The sequence below is a fragment of the Triturus cristatus genome, chromosome 10 (genome assembly GCF_964204655.1).
Source record: "Triturus cristatus chromosome 10, aTriCri1.1, whole genome shotgun sequence".
Classification (NCBI taxonomy): domain Eukaryota; kingdom Metazoa; phylum Chordata; class Amphibia; order Caudata; family Salamandridae; genus Triturus; species Triturus cristatus.
This window is the reverse complement of record NC_140593.1, coordinates 630,810,806-630,831,935: the sequence shown is the minus strand read 5'-3', so window position 1 is coordinate 630,831,935 and position 21,130 is coordinate 630,810,806. Positions and strand designations below refer to the sequence as shown.

General features: G+C 43.0%; 1 protein-coding gene across 4 annotated transcripts in view; it reads right to left on the bottom strand.

Moving 5' to 3' along the window:
* Positions 1–21,130, bottom strand: part of TBC1D24 (TBC1 domain family member 24) — a 661,683-nt gene that overhangs the window by 232,016 nt on the left and 408,537 nt on the right. For all 4 annotated transcript variants that reach the window (XM_085632168.1, XM_085632169.1, XM_085632171.1 and 1 more), the window contains 2 exons: positions 18,362–18,425; positions 18,184–18,279 (listed from right to left, as the gene is read on the bottom strand). In XM_085632168.1, the coding sequence (XP_085488294.1) occupies positions 18,184–18,279; positions 18,362–18,425 (160 nt within the window). The remainder of the gene's footprint in view (positions 1–18,183; positions 18,280–18,361; positions 18,426–21,130) is intronic.

Genomic DNA, 21,130 nt, shown 5'->3' with positions numbered 1-21,130 from the left:
GGTGGTTCGCAGATCTAATATTTATCGGAATTCCCTCTTCAGGCTTTTTTTCAGAATTGAGTACATTCTGTTTCCTTTGAGGTGGGATGGTACAGGTTCATTGCCCACTTTTTTTTAGTAAGATTGCAGTTTCTTTTTTTTTAACTCTGGAAGATTGTAAGAGGATGCCTCCTTTGGTGGTGCTGGAGGCAGTTTTATGTTGAATCAAAGCCATGCTCAACAATAGTGAGAACCCATTGATCTGCTGTCATTTTTCTCCACTCTTCTTTGTAGCCCACTGGAGTGGTGAACAGAATGGAGCGGGTAGTGAGGATGTCACTGTCTGTTGTTCGCAAGTGGCCGGCTTATAGTGTTTGAGGCCTAGGGGTAATACAGTTTTAATTTCAACCATCACTTATTGTACGGGTACCACTGGCCTTGTTGGTGGTGCTTTTGCTGTTGGGGTCCAGCTGGTGGGTTTCACCCTGTCTGGGTTAAAAAAAAAAAGTCTGTCTTTGTATTTGTACTGGGAGTTTTTTGTTTCTCTAAACCTGCCACCTTCAGTGTTTCAGCTTAAGTTTCCATTCTGGCTATTTCCTCTTTTGTATGCTGCCAGACTGAGATGTGACAGAGAAGGGTAGGTTAAAAAAAATTCAACTGAGTCTCAGTCTCAACCGTTAGGAACCTGGGAAGCAACTCCATTGCAACAGCCTAATGCTAAAAGCTGGTCTGCCACCATAGCATTGCTAATCATCTGTTTTGAGAGAAAATTTTCATCTATTACCATTTCCTGAAGGACCTCTCTTTTAATATTCTAGTAGTTGCTTTATAGTTTATTTCAGGCAATCTCAAATTTCATGACCATACCGGCCAAGATGCACAGTACCAGCAGCTTAGTGCTGTGCCTGCTGTACTATATATTTTCTATCCAAGCTATCTCAATTATCTTACTTTTCTGATGTTGAGGAGCAGAAATGTATTGAACCGAATCAGGTCTATACCTACTAAGACAGATGACACCAGGATGGAGTTAGGCCTAGGGTAACCTCTATGAACCTTGCAGGGAAGAGTTGGATTTTTTTTTATTAATCTAGGGTTCGTTGCTTTTACCAATGGCATCGTAAGAACAATTGTTACTTACCTGTAAACAGGTGGTTCTTCAGTATTGGTGTCTTTCATAGATTCACATGCTTGAATATTCCCCGTCGTCGGAGTGGGAGTCCCAAGGTAAATAATATAGCAATATATACAGTCATAATATATATATATATACATATACATAAGCAATCATAAAAAACAGAGATATAAGTAAGTGATAAACATCAAGAATGCCCCTATATGAAATCTCCATAGAGATACATGGAAAGAGAAAAAAGACATTCGCAGTCTATCTCTGTCATTATGTTAGTCCAAACTACGGCCAATCAGGCGCCAGCTCCTCTCTAGAACCTTCTCCTCAGAGCTCCTCACCTCAGATTTTCGTAGCACCATAGTGACTTTAGAGTGTATGAGGAGAAGAGAGCCTCTGAAGGGAGGAGGGAGGGTCGCATGTGAATCTATGAAAGACACCAATACTGGAGAACCACCTGTTTACAGGTAAGTAACAATTGTTCTTCTCCAGTATTGGGGTGTCTTTCATAGATTCACATGCTTGAATATAGAATAGCCAGCAGTAACAATTATCATTGTTTCCATAGTCATAACAGCACTAAAAAATTGTAATGCCAATCAATATCCTTATATATATGATATTACTGAATATCTATATAAGTGTAAATGAACCATTATTTCAACGGTACATGGAAACAATATGGAGGAGGGAAGGAAGAGGCTCACCTTATTTAAAAAGATTGCGAAGCACTGCCTGCCCAACTGCAGCATACTCCTCGTTTAAAGTTGCCAAGCAGTAATGTCTTGTAAACGTATGTCTGCTTGACCACGTAGCTGCTCTGCAGATCTGATGTAAAGGCACTCCAGCAAATAATGCGGTTGAAGAAGACATCGCTCTAGTGGAGTGAGCCCTCACTGGTGACTGCAATGGCTTGTTTGCCTTTTGATGGCAGTAGACGATGGCTGCTGAAACCCAACGTGCAATAGTTGGTTTTGTAACTGGACGTCCCTTGTGATAGCGTCCATAAGCTATGAAGAGTTGATCAGTCTTTCGTAAAGAAGCTGTTCTGCTGATGTAGAACTTTAAACATCGTTTCACATCCAGGGAATGTAATCTTTGCTCCGCAGGAGTTTGAGGATTAGCAAAGAAGGTTTTCAAAATCACTGGTTCGTTAATATGAAAGTCTGAAGGCACCTTCGGCAAGAAAGTTGGATTTGTACGCACTACTACAGAATCTGGTTTGAACTGTAGGAAAGGTGGATTTATGGTAAATGCATGAATGTCACGGACGCGACGTGAAGACGTTAGTGCCAGAAGAAGAGCCACCTTCCATGTTAGATACTTCAACTCGACCTTGTGAATAGGTTCAAACGGTGGCCTCATTAGTTGTGCCAATACGATGTTTAGATGCCACAATGGAGGCAGGCGTCTAACAGGAGGAAATTTGCGAAATAACCCCTTGAAGAATTGATGGATAATCCTTTAAGAACAAAGGGACGTCGAACCATCCTGACGGAAACGGGAAATTGCCGCCAGAAAAACCCTCAAGGTTGCATGAGACAATCCGGAGTTAGCTAACTGCAAAAAGAAAGGTAACAATTGTTGTGGCGTGGAGGGAAAGGGGTGAACCCCATTAGCTGCACACCAGTGGCAGAATCTTTTCCACTTTAATTTGTACGTTTTTACCGTAGAAGGAGCCCTCGCCTGAGCCAAGATGTCTCTACAGTCCTGTGGAATATCTAAATGGGCAAATTCACAGTGCTCAGGTTCCAAGCTGATAAGCTCAGTGAGGAGGGATTCGGATGACAAATGTTCCCCTTGCTCATTGTAAGTAGATCTGTACGAGGATGTAGAAGGATTGGTTCGCATTGAGACAGTAGGAGTAACTCTGAGAACCATGCCTGCCGAGGCCAACGGGGGGCTATTAGAAGTAGATGGCAAGGTTGCCTCCGCATCTTCCACAGGACACGAGGTATGAGTGGGATTGGAGGAAAAGCGTAGGCAAACAGATTGTACTAGTTAATCAAAAGGGCATTGCCCCGTGATCCTTTGTGGGGATGCCAGCTTGCATAATCTCGGCATTTCCGGTTCTCTGGTGTGGCAAAGAGATCCAGTTGTGGGCGACCCCACCGTTGAAATATTTTCTCCAGAGTTGGCTGATGTAACTCCCATTCGTGAGTCGATGAGGAGGACCTGCTCAGGGAATCCGCTAGAATATTGGATACCCCCGGTAGATGAACTGCTGCAATCGTGATGTGATGGTCGAGAGACCAATCCCAGATCGACTGAGCTAGTCGAGACAGTTTCGGAGATTTTGTTCCGCCCTGCTTGTTTATATAGTGCATGCAGGTTGTGTTGTCTGTCTGTATTAGGACTGATTCTCCTTGGATTAAAGGGAGAAAAGATTTGAGAGCCAGAAATATAGCCATGAGCTCCAACCTGTTGATGTGCCAGGCTTTTTGGCATACTGTCCATTTTCCCTTGATTGATAGATCCTCCAAATGAGCACCCCATCCTTCTAGAGATTCGTCTGTTGTTATTGTCATGTCTGGTACTATTGACAGAAATGAAATGCCTTCCGTTAGATTTAACGGTTGTGTCCACCACTTCAGCGCCGACTTCATCCGATCTGTGACGGTTACGAGATCGTTGAAAGAACCCGTAACCTGACGCCATTGAACATCCAGTTCTTCTTGGATGGGGCGTGTCCGTAATCTGCAATGAGGGATCAATGCAATGCATGATGACGCCATTCCCAGAAATGACTTTAACAGTCTTACAGAAACGGATCTTTTTGATCTGATAAGGGTTACCAGTCGGAGAATCCTTTGGAGACGGTCTTGGGAGAGAAGTGCCCTTGCTGACACTGTGTCCAAAGTTGCCCCCAGAAAATCCTTGTGATGAGAAGGCTGTAGATGGGACTTTGTGGTATTTATGGAGAACCCTAAGGCGCGAAACACCTCCTTGCAAAGACGTGTGTGCTGTCGAAGTTGCACTTCCGATTGTGATTTTAGGAGACAGTCGTCCAGATATGGGAAGATCTGGACACCCTGGAGACGTAGGAACGCTACCACAGGGGCTAGCACCTTTGTAAACACTCGAGGGGCCGAGCGAAGCCCGAATGGTAGTACCTTGAACTGGAAATCGTTCCGACCCACTCGAAAACGAAGACATTTCCGATGTTGTCGTAGTATGGGGATATGAAAATATGCATCTTGGAGATCGACTGTTGCCATGAAATCTCCTTGTGAGAGTAATCGCAAGATCTCTACAAGCGTTAACATGCGAAAGGATTGTTTCTTTAGAAACCTGTTGAGAGCCCTCAGATCTAGAATGGGTCTCCATTTCCCGTTCTTTTTGGTGATAAGAAAAAATCGGGAATAAAATCCTTTTCCTCTGAGACCTCTATAGCTCCCTTGTTTATTAGAAGTTGAACTTGATGTAACAGTTCCTTGATATGAGTCGGTGGTGGTCCGGTAGGTGGTGTGGGTGGAGGGAATTCGATGAACTCTAAAGTGTGACCTCTTTGTACAATGTCCAAAACCCAACGGTCCCTTGTTATGGAGGACCATTGAGAAGAGTACAGAGAGATTCGACCTCCAATTTTCTGGGACTGATACAAGTCATTGTCTCTTAGGGGTGGAACCCCTATAAGAGGATTTTCCTCTGTAAGTCTTGGAAGACTGCTGTCGAGAGGTTTGCTGTTGGTTATAGGAAAAACGGTTGGAACCCTGGTTATATGGTCGATACTGGTTGTTTCCTCTTCGAAAATAAGAGGAGGTGCCGCGTCCGCGTGCACCCCGAAAGGGCTGTTTCCGAAATTGTAATGTGCCCAGAGAGCGAGCAGTGTCCGTATCCTTCTTTATCGATTGGAGAGCTTCATCCACATGATCTCCGAATAAAGCCTCTCCGTCATAAGCCATGTCCAATATTCTTGCCTGTACTTCCTGACGAAAGGATGTTGAGCGCAACCAACCTTGCCTGCGCAATACCGCTGCTCCAGCAAGTTGACGGAATCCCATACAGGCGATATCAACTGCACAGTCTATCATCTCTGCAGATGTACTCTCTCCCTCCTGGAGTAGCTTTAGGGCTTCACTCTTGGACGGTTCCGGCAGTTCAACTAGCGTTGATATATCCGCCCATACTTGACGGTCGTAACGGCCTAAGATGGCTAAAGCATTAGCCGCCCTCACAGTGGTGGAAGCCATTGAAGAAAATGTTCGCCCTATGGCATCCAAACGACGTCCATCACGATCAGGTGGTGCAGTGATCGTCGACCCAGGGTTTCTAGCCCGACGTTGCGCTGCCTGTGTGACCACAGAATCTGGCTTTGCTTGACCAGTGAGACACGCTGGCGCTCCTAACGGTGACTTGTACTTTTTTTCCAATCTGGGCACCTGTGCCGGAAGGCTATTTGGGGTCTTCATAATGTTTTTGCCTTCCTCCCAAATAAATTCGATTATAGGGATTGTATGTGTTTGTTTAAAAGGTTGATTTTTGAAATCGTAAAGGAAACAATCCTCTTCCTTATGTTCCGTTGTTAATTTGAATCTTTGTGCTGCCCTATCCATTAACTGGTGAAAACTTGCAATATCAAAAGGTGGTGAGTCACCAGGTATCACTGGAGAGGGAGATGGTGTTTGAGCATGATAATCATCCCACTCCGCCATACCATCATCCTCATCATCATCATCGCCACCATAATCGAGAATCTCACCATCCTCCCTGTCTTGAGGAATTTCTTCTTCTTCTTCAGTAGCATGAGAAGGTACTGTCCGAGTTGAAGAATGTCGCAGCGGTAGTGAAGGTGTTACCACAGATGGAATTGGAGCCGGCACCGGTTCCGATATAGTTGTTGGCACCACTGGAGGAGGCGGAACCACAGATTCTTGTGGTGATAAAGGAAACCGCCGATTATAATCGTCCAACATGAGTTGAAGATTTGTTATCAGAGACAGTGGTAGCGTCGCAGTTTGCCTTTCTGTAGGAATTTCTTCCTGATAAAATTGTTCCTCATCTTCACTACTATACTCTTGGCATTTTATTATTAAATCTGAGGGACTGCGTGCCGTCCCAAACGATTCAGGTAAACCTTCTTCTGAATCTTGATCTGAATCAGTGGCAAACAATGGTGAAGGAAGGTGGGAATCCTCCAACGATATAACTTCACCTGACATATCTGGTCGAGAACTCGGTGGCAATGGTAACAAAGGAACAGCGGTAAAAGACGAAGTAGGTGCTGTAGACGTGGAAGAAATTTGATTTTTTAATGACTTCTGAGCAGAAGTCGTCCTTTTAATCTTTATTTTCCCTGATGAGACTGCAGACGACGGGATCGGAGACATAGCAGGTACGAAAGACATCTTTGTAGACGGACTTGTCAACGGAACCATCGTCGACGGGACTATCGTCGACGGAACCATAGTCGATGGAATTGGCGTCGGCGGAACCATCGTCGACGGAACCATCGTCGACGGAACTATCGTCGATGGAACTATCGTCGATGGAACTATCGTCGACGGGACCTTCGTCGACGGAGTCGTCGTCGACAGAAACGACGATGAGGTTTTCTTCTTCTTCGTCGACGGACCACTCGTCGACGGGTCAATCGACGACGTAATCGTCGACGAGGAGGATTTTACAACCTTCGCCGACGACGATGTCAATGTCGACGAGATCTTTTCCTTCTTCGTCGACGACGATGCAATAGGTAATATAGATGATACAGTCTTTATGGTACTGATGATCATCGTCGACGCCGACAACGTCGACGGAACCGTCGTCGACGATTTTGATGCGGACGTCGTCGTCACCGTCGACGAGCAGGAAATTGCGGATTTCGTTGTCGGAAACTTCGTCGACGATGAAGCCAGTTTTTTTCCTGAAAACTGGGAAGTGGAAGCCTCAGCAGCCTGAGAACTATGTCTCGTGTGCGACAAAGCAGTAGTCAAAGAAGAAGAAGTGGCAGATGTCATAGTCAAAGACATTTTCTTCTTTTTCAGAAAAGGAGAAGGTAAATCTTGTACACTACTGCGCTTTGAGGCTGTGTGGGAACGGCCAGAAGTAAGGCTTTCTACTTCAGAAACCACTTCATCTTTATCTTTAAGTCTCTGGAGCCACAACAAGAGACGGCCTTCCCTGTCTTTCACAGTTTTTGTAGAAAAAGTTCTACAGAATTTACATTTAGCCACTTCATGGTCTGGGTAAAGACAGTAAATACACTTACTGTGAGGATCTTCTGAGAATAAACTTAGCTTTCCACAAGAAGAACAAGGTCTAAACAAAGACTTCTTACTTGAAGACATGCTGAAGAGAACAAAACTGAGCAGAGCTCAGGGAGACTCCCTTACACACAACGTGCGGTAGAAAATCTGAGGTGAGGAGCTCTGAGGAGAAGGTTCTAGAGAGGAGCTGGCGCTTGATTGGCCGTAGTTTGGACTAACAGAATGACAGAGATAGACTGCGAATGTCTTTTTTCTCTTTCCATGTATCTCTATGGAGATTTCATATAGGGGCATTCTTGATGTTTATCACTTACTTATATCTCTGTTTTTATATGATTACTTATGTATATGTATATATATATTCAATGAAAAAACCATAGGTTTCACACATGTTATAGTTAGCTAGAAATTTTACTGATAAAAAACCAATGAAATTCCCCCGTTATAGTTACTGTAGGCAACTATAACTCACGTGACCGCAATCCTCTGCTGATGCTAATACTGTATTTAGACACTTATTTGCCCATGTCTTCTTCCATTAAATTTTAGCTATACATATATTACAAATATTTTTTTTTCATAAAGACACATATGTCATCAGCAGAGGATTGCGGTCGTGTGAGTTATAGTTGCCTACAGTAACTATAACGGGGGAATTTCATTGGTTTTTTATCAGTAAAATTTCCAGCTAACTATAACATGTGTGAAACCTATGGTTTTTTCATTGAATTAGCAAGGTTTTTTAAATGCTAATTCCTAACTATAACGTGTGTGAAACCTATGGTTTTTTCAGTGAATTTGTACGTTTTTTAAAATGCTAAGTTACTTTACGCCATTCGTGGCGTGCACGCCCACTTAACGCAGTTCGTTCCGTGCGCGCACGGTGCGCTTCGCGCACTGTGCGCGCACAGTGAGCACGCGGTGCGCTTCGCGCACCGCGCGCCCACTTTACGCAGTTAGTGCCGTACACGCAAGGTGGGAACGCAGTGCGCTACGCGCACCGCGTGCCCACGTTACGCACAGTGCGCACATGGAGGACATATTATGCGCTTCCTTGTGATAGGTAATCTGTTAAATTTAATTTGTAAGTGATGACAATAATATGCCATGCACAGAGAGTGATTTTTTTTTTAATTAAAATTTTTAGCGTAAGCGCACCGTACGCGTACGGTAAGCGTAATCGGCGAAATTTTCAAAAAATAAAAATTTACCGTTTTTGGCCTTGGGGGATCTTTGAGGACTCAACTAACATGGCTATGTGCATGGGCGCTGTCTAAACAGCCCCTTTATATGTTTTTTGCCTTTGTTTACAGCCCCCCCCTCAGAGTGCGAGAGAGAAAATGGCGGCCGCCGCTTCCTGGTTTCGGCCGATTCGAATGTTTACTAAGATCTAACAGCCAATCAGAATCGCGCTCGCGCACGCCACCGTACGCGTACGGTAAGCTTACGGTAAGCGTACCGTAAGCTGGCTCAGATATATATATTGATTTAAAGGCTATTTTCTCAGAATCTACTGAACAGATTTACACCAAACCTACAAAAGGCACTTCCTTGACCTGAGGACTACCTCTCTGCCAAATTTCTAGTAATTCTGTTCAGCCGTTCGGGCTGTAGCCCTGTCTAAAGGTCCTATGGAAAAATGCATGGGAAAAACGCGTTTTGGGACCCCCCCTTTTATCTCAGCCCCCGCTTGACGAATCCCCCCGAGACTTTCAGGGTAGGAGCGGAGCGTAGCGCCCCACCTATTTTGAGAAATTCGCGAGGATTCGTCGACCGGCGCCAAAGTTATTCAAAATAGAATGTTGCGGATTTCCTATGGAAACAGGGTCCTAACTATAACTACCTACTGGCGACCGCCAGTAGGTAATATATTATATATATATATATATATATATATATATATATATATATATATATATATATATATATATATATATATTCACTGAAAAACCATAGGTTTCACACACGTTATAGTTAGGAATTAGCATTTAAAAAACCTTGCAAATTCACTGAAAAAACCATAGGTTTCACACATGTTATAGTTAGCGGAAATTTTACTGATAAAAAACCAGTGAAATTGCCCCGTTATAGTTAGTGCTGGCAACTATAACTCACGCGACCGCAATCCTCTGCTGATGCTAATACTGTATTTAGACACTTATTTGCCCATGTCTTCTTCCATACATTTTTAGCTATACATATATTACAAATATTTTTTTTTCATAAAGACACATATGTCATCAGCAGAAGATTGCGGTCGCGTGAGTTATAGTTGCCAGCACTAACTATAACGGGGCAATTTCACTGGTTTTTTATCAGTAAAATTTCCGCTAACTATAACATGTGTGAAACCTATGGTTTTTTCAGTGAATTTGCAAGGTTTTTTAAATGCTAATTCCTAACTATAACGTGTGTGAAACCTATGGTTTTTTCAGTGAATTTGTACGGTTTTTTAAATGCTAAGTTACTTTACGCCATTCGAGGCGTGCGCGCCCACTTAACGCAGTTCGTTCCGTGCACGGTTTTTATCAACTTTAATAAGCCCTGTACATTTGGTGGCCTTCGGCCACCAAAAGCACAGGGGGTGGGGTCAATGTGGATAGTGTTTTTTTTATTTCGATTTTATAATTTCATGTTGCCAAAATTTCCTTTTTTTTACCTATTAATAAGCCCTGTACATTTGGTGGCCTACGGCCACCAAAAGCACAGGGGGTGGGGTAAGTGTGGATAGTGTTTTTTTTTTTTTTTACCGTACGCTTACGGTAAGCGTACTCGGCGAAATTGCCGAAAAAAAAATAAAACCGTTTTTGCTCTTGGGGGATGTTTGGGGACTCCCTCAACATGACTATGTGGGAGGGAGTTGTCAAAACAGCCCCGTAACATGTTTTTGGCCATCTTGTTTGATAAACAACACTCAGTGCGAGAGACAAAATGGCGGCCGCCGCTTCCTGGTTTCGGCCGATTCGAATGTTTACTAAGATCTAAGAGCCAATCAGAATCGCGCTCGCGCACGCCGCCGTACGCTTACGGTAAGCGTACCGTAAGCGTACCGTAAGCGGGCTCAGATATATATATTGATTTAAAGGCTATTTTCTCAGAATCTACTGAACAGATTTACACCAAACCTACAAAAGGCACTTCCTTGACCTAGGGACTACCTCTCTGCCAAATTTCTAGTAATTCTGTTCAGCCGTTCGGGCTGTAGCTCGTTCTAAAGGTCCTATGGAAAAATGCATGGGAAAAACGCGTTTTGGGACCCCCCTTTTATCTCAGCCCCCGCTTGACGAATCCCCCCGAGACTTTCAGGGTAGGAGCGGAGCGTAGCGCCCCACCTATTTTGAGAAATTCGCGAGGATTCATCGACCGGCGCCAAAGTTATTCAAAATAGAATGTTGAGGTTTTCCTATGGAAAAGGGGTCCTAACTATAACTACCTACTGGCGACCGCCAGTAGGTAATATATATATATATATATATATATATATATATATATATATATATATATATATATATATATATATATATATCCACTTCGTTTACCCACACAGGTTTCCTCGCGCACTCCCAGAAGGACAAACAGCTTCACCAATGATCGTTTTTTATAATTCCTTTACTTTCAGCATGCCAGATACAAAAAGACAAACTCTACGCGTTTCAGTCTCAGCAGAGACCTTGCTCACGAGTCTAGCGGTTGCTCAAAGGTAGTCAAGTTTTTTAAACATACAAACAAATCAATTAGTGACATCACTTCCTGAGACAGTGCTGCTTGGCATTCTGGTAATTGTAGTGTCCAATACATTTTCTGACAAAACCCAACATTTTCCAACCCAAATAAAGTTCGTTATAAACAAGAGTAGGAATGTAAAAACCCATTCCATAGGCTTATGCGTCTTTCTGTACATTTCAGGTCATTGAAACCATGCAATGTTACGATAACTATGATAGACATTTGTAATGATAATGGTGCATAGCTTAGTCTACGGGAATGTTAACAGTGTCTGATCACCGTTTAATTATTCACTTTCTACTAAACATAGTAGTAAACCACAGATTTCTTTTACAGTGAGTCATAATGTTACACCCTGGTGATCTTATATTGAGGATTGGAATTGTTGATTTTGAACATAAATCAAGCCCTCTAGTGGGCAGTATTCTACAACTTGTGATATGAAGGCACTGTCTCTCATAGTGAAAAAAGAAGAAATAAGAAGAAAAAAATGTGAAACATACAGTAATGTAATGAACCTAAAAGTGTAAAAATGTAGGGGGCCAATGTCAGTGTCCTTGGTCAATTCTGACCCTTTCCTTGATGATTTAGGATGGCATAATTAAAGATGGTAATGAAGTTCCTCATCCTGATTTAAACCAAAAGGAGTCAGAGTCCTGAAATTCAAAATGTGTTTAGATTCTTTTTGCCGAAGAGTTTTCTCTCGGTCTCCTCCCCGTGGATGTATTCCTACGGATTCCACTGCATAGAATTTCAAGTCCTTCCATCTTCCTCCATGCTCCTTCTCCATATGCTTTGCGACAGCATTACTCCTGTCAGTGTTGACGGTGGCACGAACATGTTCCAAGATACGTTTTTTCAGTTCGCACTTGGTACTTCCAACGTACTTTAGTGGGCAGGGACATTCGATGATGTATATGACGAATTGGCTTTTGCAATTGATTAGTTGTTGAATTTTCCATTTGCGTTTATTAGCCATCACCACCTCCTTGGTATTCTGAGCAATGGGGCATACCTTACAGCTCGTACATTTATAGAATCCTTTAGGTTTTAACCAGGTTTCTTTTTTGTTCTGATGTTTGAAGTGGCTGTGGATCAATTGATCCCTAAGGTTTCTGGTTCGTCTGTAGGTAATGTTGGGATGATCACCTACAATTGATGACATTGTTGGATCCATGTGTAAAATGTGCCAATTTTTGCGTAGTATTTTCATCACCTGTTGGTTTCCTGTTGAATGGGTAGTTATGAATCGTATTTGATTTTCTTCATTTGTTTTAGCTTCTTTGTCCTTTAACAAATCTGTTCTGTTGATAGTTGCCGTTCGTTGTAAAGACATCTGGATGGTTTTGGAGCTGTAATTTCTTTTTTTGAAGCGTGTTATTGCCTGATTACGATGTTTGAACCACTCTTCTTCCCTGGAGCATATCCTTTTGATCCTGAGAAATTCCCCATAAGGGATGTTTTGTATCAAACTTTTTTGATGGAAGGATTCTGCATGCAGTACTGCATTTGTTGCAGTGTCTTTGCGATGTAGAGTGGTGTGTACAGTGTTGTCTACAATGTAAATTACAGTGTCCAAAAACACCACTTTTTCGTCACTGATATTGTATGTGAATTTCAATTTGAAGTTGGAGTTGTTCAAGATTTCAAAATATTCTGCAAACTCGCTATTTGTTCCATCCCAGATGATCAATAGGTCGTCTATATACCTAAACCAAGCTATGGTTTTATTCACATAGGTGTCGTTCTCTTGGCTCCATGCCCATGCTTTTTCCCATACGCCCATAGTCAAACAGGCATACGATGGGCTGAATGAAAAGCCCATAGCCGTACCTTTTACTTGGCGGTAGATCTCCTCGCCGAACATGAATGTATTTTGTTCAAGGCATAGCTGTATCATTTGTAATAACATCTCGTTGTGGTCAGAGAATTGTATGTTTCTTTCAGCCAGGAATTGTTTACATGCCTTCAATCCAATATCATTCTGAATGTTTGAGTACAATGATATTACATCCATTGTTACTAATTTATAGGACGCTTGCCATGGGGTGTTTTGTAGGTGTCTTAACAAATCTCCTGTGTCTTGTAGGTAAGAAGATAACCCCTTCACATATGGTAGTAGGAAAACATCCAGGAAATTGGCCATTGGTTCGAGTAGGGCTCCTTTTGCTGAAATTATAGGCCTTCCCGGTGGTTTCGTCGGATGTTTGTGGATTTTTGGAAGAAAGTATATTGTAGCCATTTTAGGGTGTTCCATTTTCAGATATTTTACTTCTTCCTCATTCAATAGATTTTGTTTGCTCCACAGATCCAATTTCAAATCTAGTTCCTCCTTCCATCTTTTGGTGGGGTTGGTTTTCAATTTCTCATAATATTCTTTGTTTTCCAATTGTGAATATGCTTCTTTAACATATGCTTCTTTCTGTAGGATGATGACGTTACCTCCTTTATCTGCCATCTTTATTTCAATGGTATCATCATTTTATAGATCAGTTAAGGCATTGCGTTCTTTATGTGAGAGATTGTCAAGTTTCTTGGAGTGGTTAATTTTGTAAAGGTCTTTGATAACACACTCATGAAATAAATCAATTTTGTTGCCTTGTGGTAGTTGTGGATAGAATTTAGACTTCGGTTTTTTACTGCTGCAGCCAGCTCCCAATTGGTTACAGTAGGTTCGTACGTCACCTTTCTCATGTGCAGGATTTTTGTCTAGTTCCATCAGAGTAACAAAGTTTTCTGCATCTTGTGCCAGCAGTTCCATTTCTGGTATTTGGGTGATCTTTCGATGTTTATCCAGACCAGGGTTTTCAACAAACAATTTTGCTAGTTTAATTTTGCGAACGTATTTATATAGATCAATTCTTGTTTCAGCTATATCGATGCCGGTGGTGGGACAGAAATTCAAACCGCGTTGGAGAAGTTTTATTTCCATTTCGGTCAGTGTCTTTTTGGAGAGGTTGATTACTTGTAGTTCTTGATTCTCACTTGCGACGACTTCTTGTGAGTCTGTTAATTCCATTTCTGTCGCATGCTCCTCGTCATTGTTCCCACTCGAGTAGTGCTGGAATTTGTGTTTCCGCTTTCCTCTTCTTGTGCGTTTCTGCGGGCACCTCCACGTCCTCTGCCCCTTCCCCGGGTGTTGATTGATGGTGGCACATTTTACACATGGATCCAACAATGTCATCAATTGTAGGTGATCATCCCAACATTACCTACAGACGAACCAGAAACCTTAGGGATCAATTGATCCACAGCCACTTCAAACATCAGAACAAAAAAGAAACCTGGTTAAAACCTAAAGGATTCTATAAATGTACGAGCTGTAAGGTATGCCCCATTGCTCAGAATACCAAGGAGGTGGTGATGGCTAATAAACGCAAATGGAAAATTCAACAACTAATCAATTGCAAAAGCCAATTCGTCATATACATCATCGAATGTCCCTGCCCACTAAAGTACGTTGGAAGTACCAAGTGCGAACTGAAAAAACGTATCTTGGAACATGTTCGTGCCACCGTCAACACTGACAGGAGTAATGCTGTCGCAAAGCATATGGAGAAGGAGCATGGAGGAAGATGGAAGGACTTGAAATTCTATGCAGTGGAATCCGTAGGAATACATCCACGGGGAGGAGACCGAGAGAAAACTCTTCGGCAAAAAGAATCTAAACACATTTTGAATTTCAGGACTCTGACTCCTTTTGGTTTAAATCAGGATGAGGAACTTCATTACCATCTTTAATTATGCCATCCTAAATCATCAAGGAAAGGGTCAGAATTGACCAAGGACACTGACATTGGCCCCCTACATTTTTACACTTTTAGGTTCATTACATTACTGTATGTTTCACATTTTTTTCTTCTTATTTCTTCTTTTTTCACTATGAGAGACAGTGCCTTCATATCACAAGTTGTAGAATACTGCCCACTAGAGGGCTTGATTTATGTTCAAAATCAACAATTCCAATCCTCAATATAAGATCACCACGGTGTAACATTATGACTCACTGTAAAAGAAATCTGTGGTTTACTACTATGTTTAGTAGAAAGTGAATAATTAAACGGTGATCAGACACTGTTAACATTCCCGTAGACTAAGCTATGCACCATTATCATTACAAATGTCTATCATAGTTATCGTAACATTGCATGGTTTCAATGACCTGAAATGTACAGAAAGACGCATAAGCCTATGGAATGGGTTTTTACATTCCTACTCTTGTTTATAACGAACTTTATTTGGGTTGGAAAATGTTGGGTTTTGTCAGAAAATGTATTGGACACTACAATTACCAGAATGCCAAGCAGCACTGTCTCAGGAAGTGATGTCACTAATTGATTTGTTTGTATGTTTAAAAAACTTGACTACCTTTGAGCAACCGCTAGACTCGTGAGCAAGGTCTCTGCTGAGACTGAAACGCGTAGAGTTTGTCTTTTTGTATCTGGCATGCTGAAAGTAAAGGAATTATAAAAAACGATCATTGGTGAAGCTGTTTGTCCTTCTGGGAGTGCGCGAGGAAACCTGTGTGGGTAAACGAAGTGGATATTACAACGGCTTAACCCTGCCGTACCTCGAACGCACCACCGCAGAGCGCCCATGATTCCTGAAGCGGGTTGTGTTGGAAAAGAATATATATATATATATATATATATATATATATATATATATATATTATGACTGTATATATTGGTATATATTGCTATATTATTTACCGTGGGACTCCCACTCCGACGACGGGGAATATTCAAGCATGTGAATCTATGAAAGACACCCCAATACTGGAGAAGAAATATTTTACTGCTAGCTCAAGAAAATCTACCACCAGAGTAAGTAGAGATTCCAGAAGAGTTTTCAGCAGATTGAGGGATTCCGTAAGAACCTGCAGGGAATCTTCAGCAGGGATCATAAGCCTCTGTAGTCCTGGAGGGAGTGAGGTGGTTGAATGCCTGGAGACAGTCTTAATTTCTTTTTTGTAGTTGGGATAAACGTCAAGATTCTCAAAGTCGATCTTCAGGGTGACTTCGAGAGAGGCCTTCACGCTGACGGCGCAGTCGATGAGTGTTGTGGCGACTTGGAACCTGTGGACTGCATCGATGATAAGCAGGACACCATTGGTTGTCTTGAATGCCTTGACATCAGTGGGGCCATAGTACATCTTGAGGAATTGTGTCCAAGGTCGTCTCAACATCAATACTTAGGACGGCAAGCATGTCAGTGCCAATGGACTTGTTTGAGACACCAAAACTTTCAACTACGAACGAGTCAGCCGGTGGTGAGAAAGGGCAATGATGTTTCTATTCTTTTTTCTCACCATTTTTGTCATTGTATCACCCTCTGTGGGGTTTGCTAGAAGAACTAGAGCAGTCTCTTTGGGGTATCCAACATTCCTTCTTTTCCTGGTATTGCATGTCTATGTCTGCCTCTGACATAAGCGCCTTCCTTGTCCTTAAGCTTTCTTTTCACAATCTGTCACAACTCACCCTCTTTGGCAGCATGAGAAGAAGAAAAGAGGAAAGTTCCCACACAGACATTATGAGGGTCTGTAGCAGATTTCTCCCTCCTATAACAGGGGCAAAATGGCATTTTTAATGGAAAAAAGTCTCAAAAAAGCTGGAAACATATTACACAGAAGCATGTGTTCTTAAGACATCAAGAGAAAATAAAGATTAAATTAGGCAAGACTTTCTTCCAGGAATCAAAGGTGTAAAATGTTCTCAGGATCCAGTCACACAAGATAGATAGAGGAAATGAATTTGTGAGGTCAACTGCCAGTAGGAGTCAAAAAAAGAAGAAATAGGGTGATTTCTTTTGACCATAGCTTGACGCGCAAGGTGTCTAAGAAAGGACCAGGCAATAAGAAAGCACAGTGACAAAGTCGCTAACAGGGTCAAATGGATCTTGCGTCGCCAGACGAGGTGCTTAATATATTCTGGTCTCAAATATATTTCAAGGAGCACAACGTTCCTGAGACAACAATCCTTGTCAAAGTTAAGTGAGGTAGGCCACTATCACGAAATGGTTGCTGTCCAGCCACCTCAAGCATCATGGAGTGGATATGACTCTAAATCACCATATTTTTCCACAAATATGTGATGAGAGTGAGGAGGTGCTGCAAACACATACTCGCAAGTAGCTACCTGCTGTGTCTGGATGGCTGAAGGGGTGGAGTCTGTAGCAGCCAATGCCTCCAGGTAACTGCACTTTTACCAGTACCACCCGGAGGCTGAGATAGATATTTGGCCTTGTGCTGGAAACTAAGAACTTAGCTTCTCTTTGTAAAGTAGGCCGTCTCTCTTAAATCTTTAAACTATGAAACAAAGTGAGATCCAAACACTGGGGATGGGAAGGAATTTCAATGGGCGTAAACATGGAAGGTGAACACAGGAGAAGGTAGACTCAATTATTCATGAAACTACACACTGTCACAGGTGCAGATGGAGGTGAAATCGAAATAAATCCAGGTATGGAGAAGTACACACCACTTTTGTACAAAGTCCCAAAGCCATCACAGTCAAGACAGAAAAACACGTTCTCATATATAGTGGTTAACTGAGGCCTCAAAAAACAGAATTTTTGTTTTACCATAATTAAAAGCCCATCGTCTTTGGAGGACCTGTGAAATGTTTAGTCTCTAAAGGATTGTGTTTTTCTGGGTTGGATGATGCTACTCCCTGAACCTTAACTTCAAGTCCCAGATAAGTCGACTCATCAGGTACCAGGAAAAAAAATGTCCCTTAAATCAGTGCATTTCTCCTACGAAGGCAGTTAATCAGACCACTATTTTCCCATTCTTTCTTATAAAATGCTTCTTCCACTGTGGAGATGCAATTCCGGGTCCACAACTAGTTGGCATGGTACCTACACAGTCTGAATAGGAGAGGCCGACTATTTCTCATTGCCTTCTCTATGCTAAAACATGAATCAGATTGGACACATCATGCACAAGGAGTGCCTCAATTAAAAAACAAGTCACTTCCCCAACCACAGTAAACCCAGATTTACAGAACACAAGGGGTCTTCATTTTAAACACTCACACAATCCATGCACAGCACTGTTAAGCATTTTTGTTCTCTGTTCTTCAGTCCTTTTCTACACACATGCAGTGTCAACTCTCAAATCAGCAGAATGAAAACTCTTACCTTGAACACGAAACACTCTCCCGTACCAAAGAAACTCAACTTGTTACCACCTTTTTTACGCTGATCCCAGGCAGTCGACAGGAATGCTCCACAGACCTGAACGAGAAACAAATTTAGGACAACTTTTCCCCCCCCCAAAAGGCTCCAAATACCACTTTGATCCTTATCACTCACACACCTCTTTGGCGGATGTCTTTATCAGGAGAAGAGTCGGTTCATGTTCCTCGCAGAGAGTATAAAACCTAATTTCGAAAAAGACAAAACCTGCATTACTTGGGTAACATGGTCCTTACTACTTAGAATAGTAATGAACAAGCAAAGTATCAGGCTATCACTTATGCAAATAGTGGGCTACTGGAGCACTACAATATATGCATACAGTATATTAGATGTCAGCTACAGATGTTCATAGGATTGTACATCCTAAAGAGGAGGTGAATGTGGATCTTGAACAGATAATAAATGGCAAGCAGGGAAATAAGATAGGTATTTCCATTCATACAGCAAAATGGATTTCCAATTTTCTTTACCATAGCAAACAATGCAGTTGTGTTCAAGGTGGAAAGACTACAGTTTGGAGCTAGAAGAGAATTATATAACTGGGCTGGAAGCCAAGTTAAGGGGTATGCTTGGTCTAGTGGCAACTAGTGAACCAGAAAAAGTGTAATGGAAGGTAAGTAACTTGTTCTACTGATAGACTCTTTAATCCAGGTTCTGAAGCTTTTGAATAGATACCAAAGCAGTACCTCCTCAGGTGGTGTGTCTATGGAATGACTCCAACTAGGAAATCCTACAGGAACAATTGAGCGAAGTGACCCTCCCACCAGACCTGGCTATCCACGCCGTAGTGGTTTGTGACAGAGTGTAAGAGGATGCCCACGTAGAAGCCTTGAAGATGTCTAAGGCTGACACAACGTATGCCTGCTCAGTGGAAGCAGTATTTGCTCTGGTGAAATGAGTGTGCTAGCCTCCTGGGGCTTGCTTATTGGTTAGCCCATAGCTTATCTTAACACAGAACTATCCACCAGGTGAAGGTTCATTTGACCAGGAAGGGCCTGTAAGGGCTGCAGCAAGTAGTATGCCACCCTCAGAGACCCCTCACCTTAACACCCACACACTGCCATCGCAGGCTGCATGTTTTGGTGCAGACCAAACTGAAGAGTAGACATGGTACACACACCTGTGTGCCATGCCCACCAACACTGCCTATGGCATGGGTAAGTCACCCCTCTAGTAGGCCGTACAGCCCTATGGCAGGGTGCACCATACCACAAGTGAGGGCGTAGCTGTGTGAGCATTATGTCCCTACAGTACTGGGCCATTCACAGACATTGTAAGTGACGTCAAGCCATTTTGAGTACATGGGCTGGGAGTTTGTCATTACGAACTTCACAGCTCTATGATGGCTTTAATAAAAACTGGGAAGTTTGGTACCAAACTTCTCAGCATAATAAATCCACACTGATGCCAGTGTTGGATAGATTATAAAGTGCACTCATTGGGCATTTTTGAGATGTCCCTTGAAAAACGACCAACTCCTAGTGTATTGGCAGACTGGTCCCCGCTGGCCAGCCAGAACCAGACAGGTTTCTGATCTCATTGGGTGAGAGCCTTTTTACTCTGAATTGAGGAACAAAGCCTGCTCTGGATGGAGGTGCTTCACACCTCACCTGCGCAGGAACAGCGACACTTGGCGGTGAGCCTTAAAGCCTCACCTTGTGATTTGCTGATTTGAGCAGCTCCAGCTAGTGGAGATAACCACCCCCCAGTCTGTGTCCCACTTTTGGTTGTAGGACAGGCAGGAAAATTAGTAAACAGAGTACGAGTGCCCACCTCAGCCTGGCACATCCCTAGGGTCACAGGTGGATGAGGTGATCTCATGTCTCTGAATATCTCCACCTTGAATTGTCCCCCTCTCCAAAGGGTGTAGTCACCCTACGGGACAGTAACCATTGGCTACTGCCCCTCCCGACCTTAGTAACACCCTTAAATGTAGTATTTAAGGGCTTCTTTGAACCTTGTTCCTCAGATTTGACAGAGCAAAGAAGAAGCCTTACCAGGACCCCTGCTGGACCAAGAACTGAATCTCTGCAGACTGAACCTGGCAAGAACTCCAGCCACCTGCACCCAGTTCAACCACGGGACCTGCTGTCCTTCCAGAAACCCTGCCCAGCCTCCAAGAAAACCCAGAGACCCTGCAACCTTCGCAAAAGTGCAAAGAACCTCCCTTCGCACTAGAGGACCGGCACTTGTGCCGAAGCAACTCTGCCCTGCCAGAAGAAAGTACTGCAGCCGGACGGCCTCCACAACCTCGAGGGATCCTCCCGATCCCACGACCACAGCTGTTCACAGCCCCATGCCCGAAAGCCCATACAAATGGCCCTGTTGGCCTCCTCCTGGCGCGGTCTGAGACCCCCCAGGAGGGTCAGATGGTGGTGGAAACCCATTTGATCTACAGCAACTGCCCGCCTGCAACCGAGATGGTACTTGTATCGGGCTATTGTTGAAATCTATCCCGCCGACCACAAGGGTAAATATCATTGCCGGTATCGACCCCCTCAGGCGCGGATACTGAATTCTGCCCCTTTCGAGTGGGCACAGCCCCCACGACTGACACTGCGCTCAGTGGTAGCCTGTATACAAACTATCTTCTACTAGACTAAAACGAGTTCGATTTACATGAAAAGTATTAGTTGATGCTATACAAACCTATTGTCAATAATATTGAAAATATTGCATAATTGGAAAGTCTACTTGTGTGTGTTGGACTTGGCCCTTCTGGCAGGTTCACCCCTGAACTTTTTGCTTTTATTGGTGACCTGGTGGTAGTGATTTTTGGTTTCTGCGCACTTTCCCTGTGTCCCAGAGTAAAGTGCGTGCGCACTCTGAGTGCATGTGGTGAGATAGGCCTGCCCTCCCATAGGAATGCATGTGGAATGTATGTGTC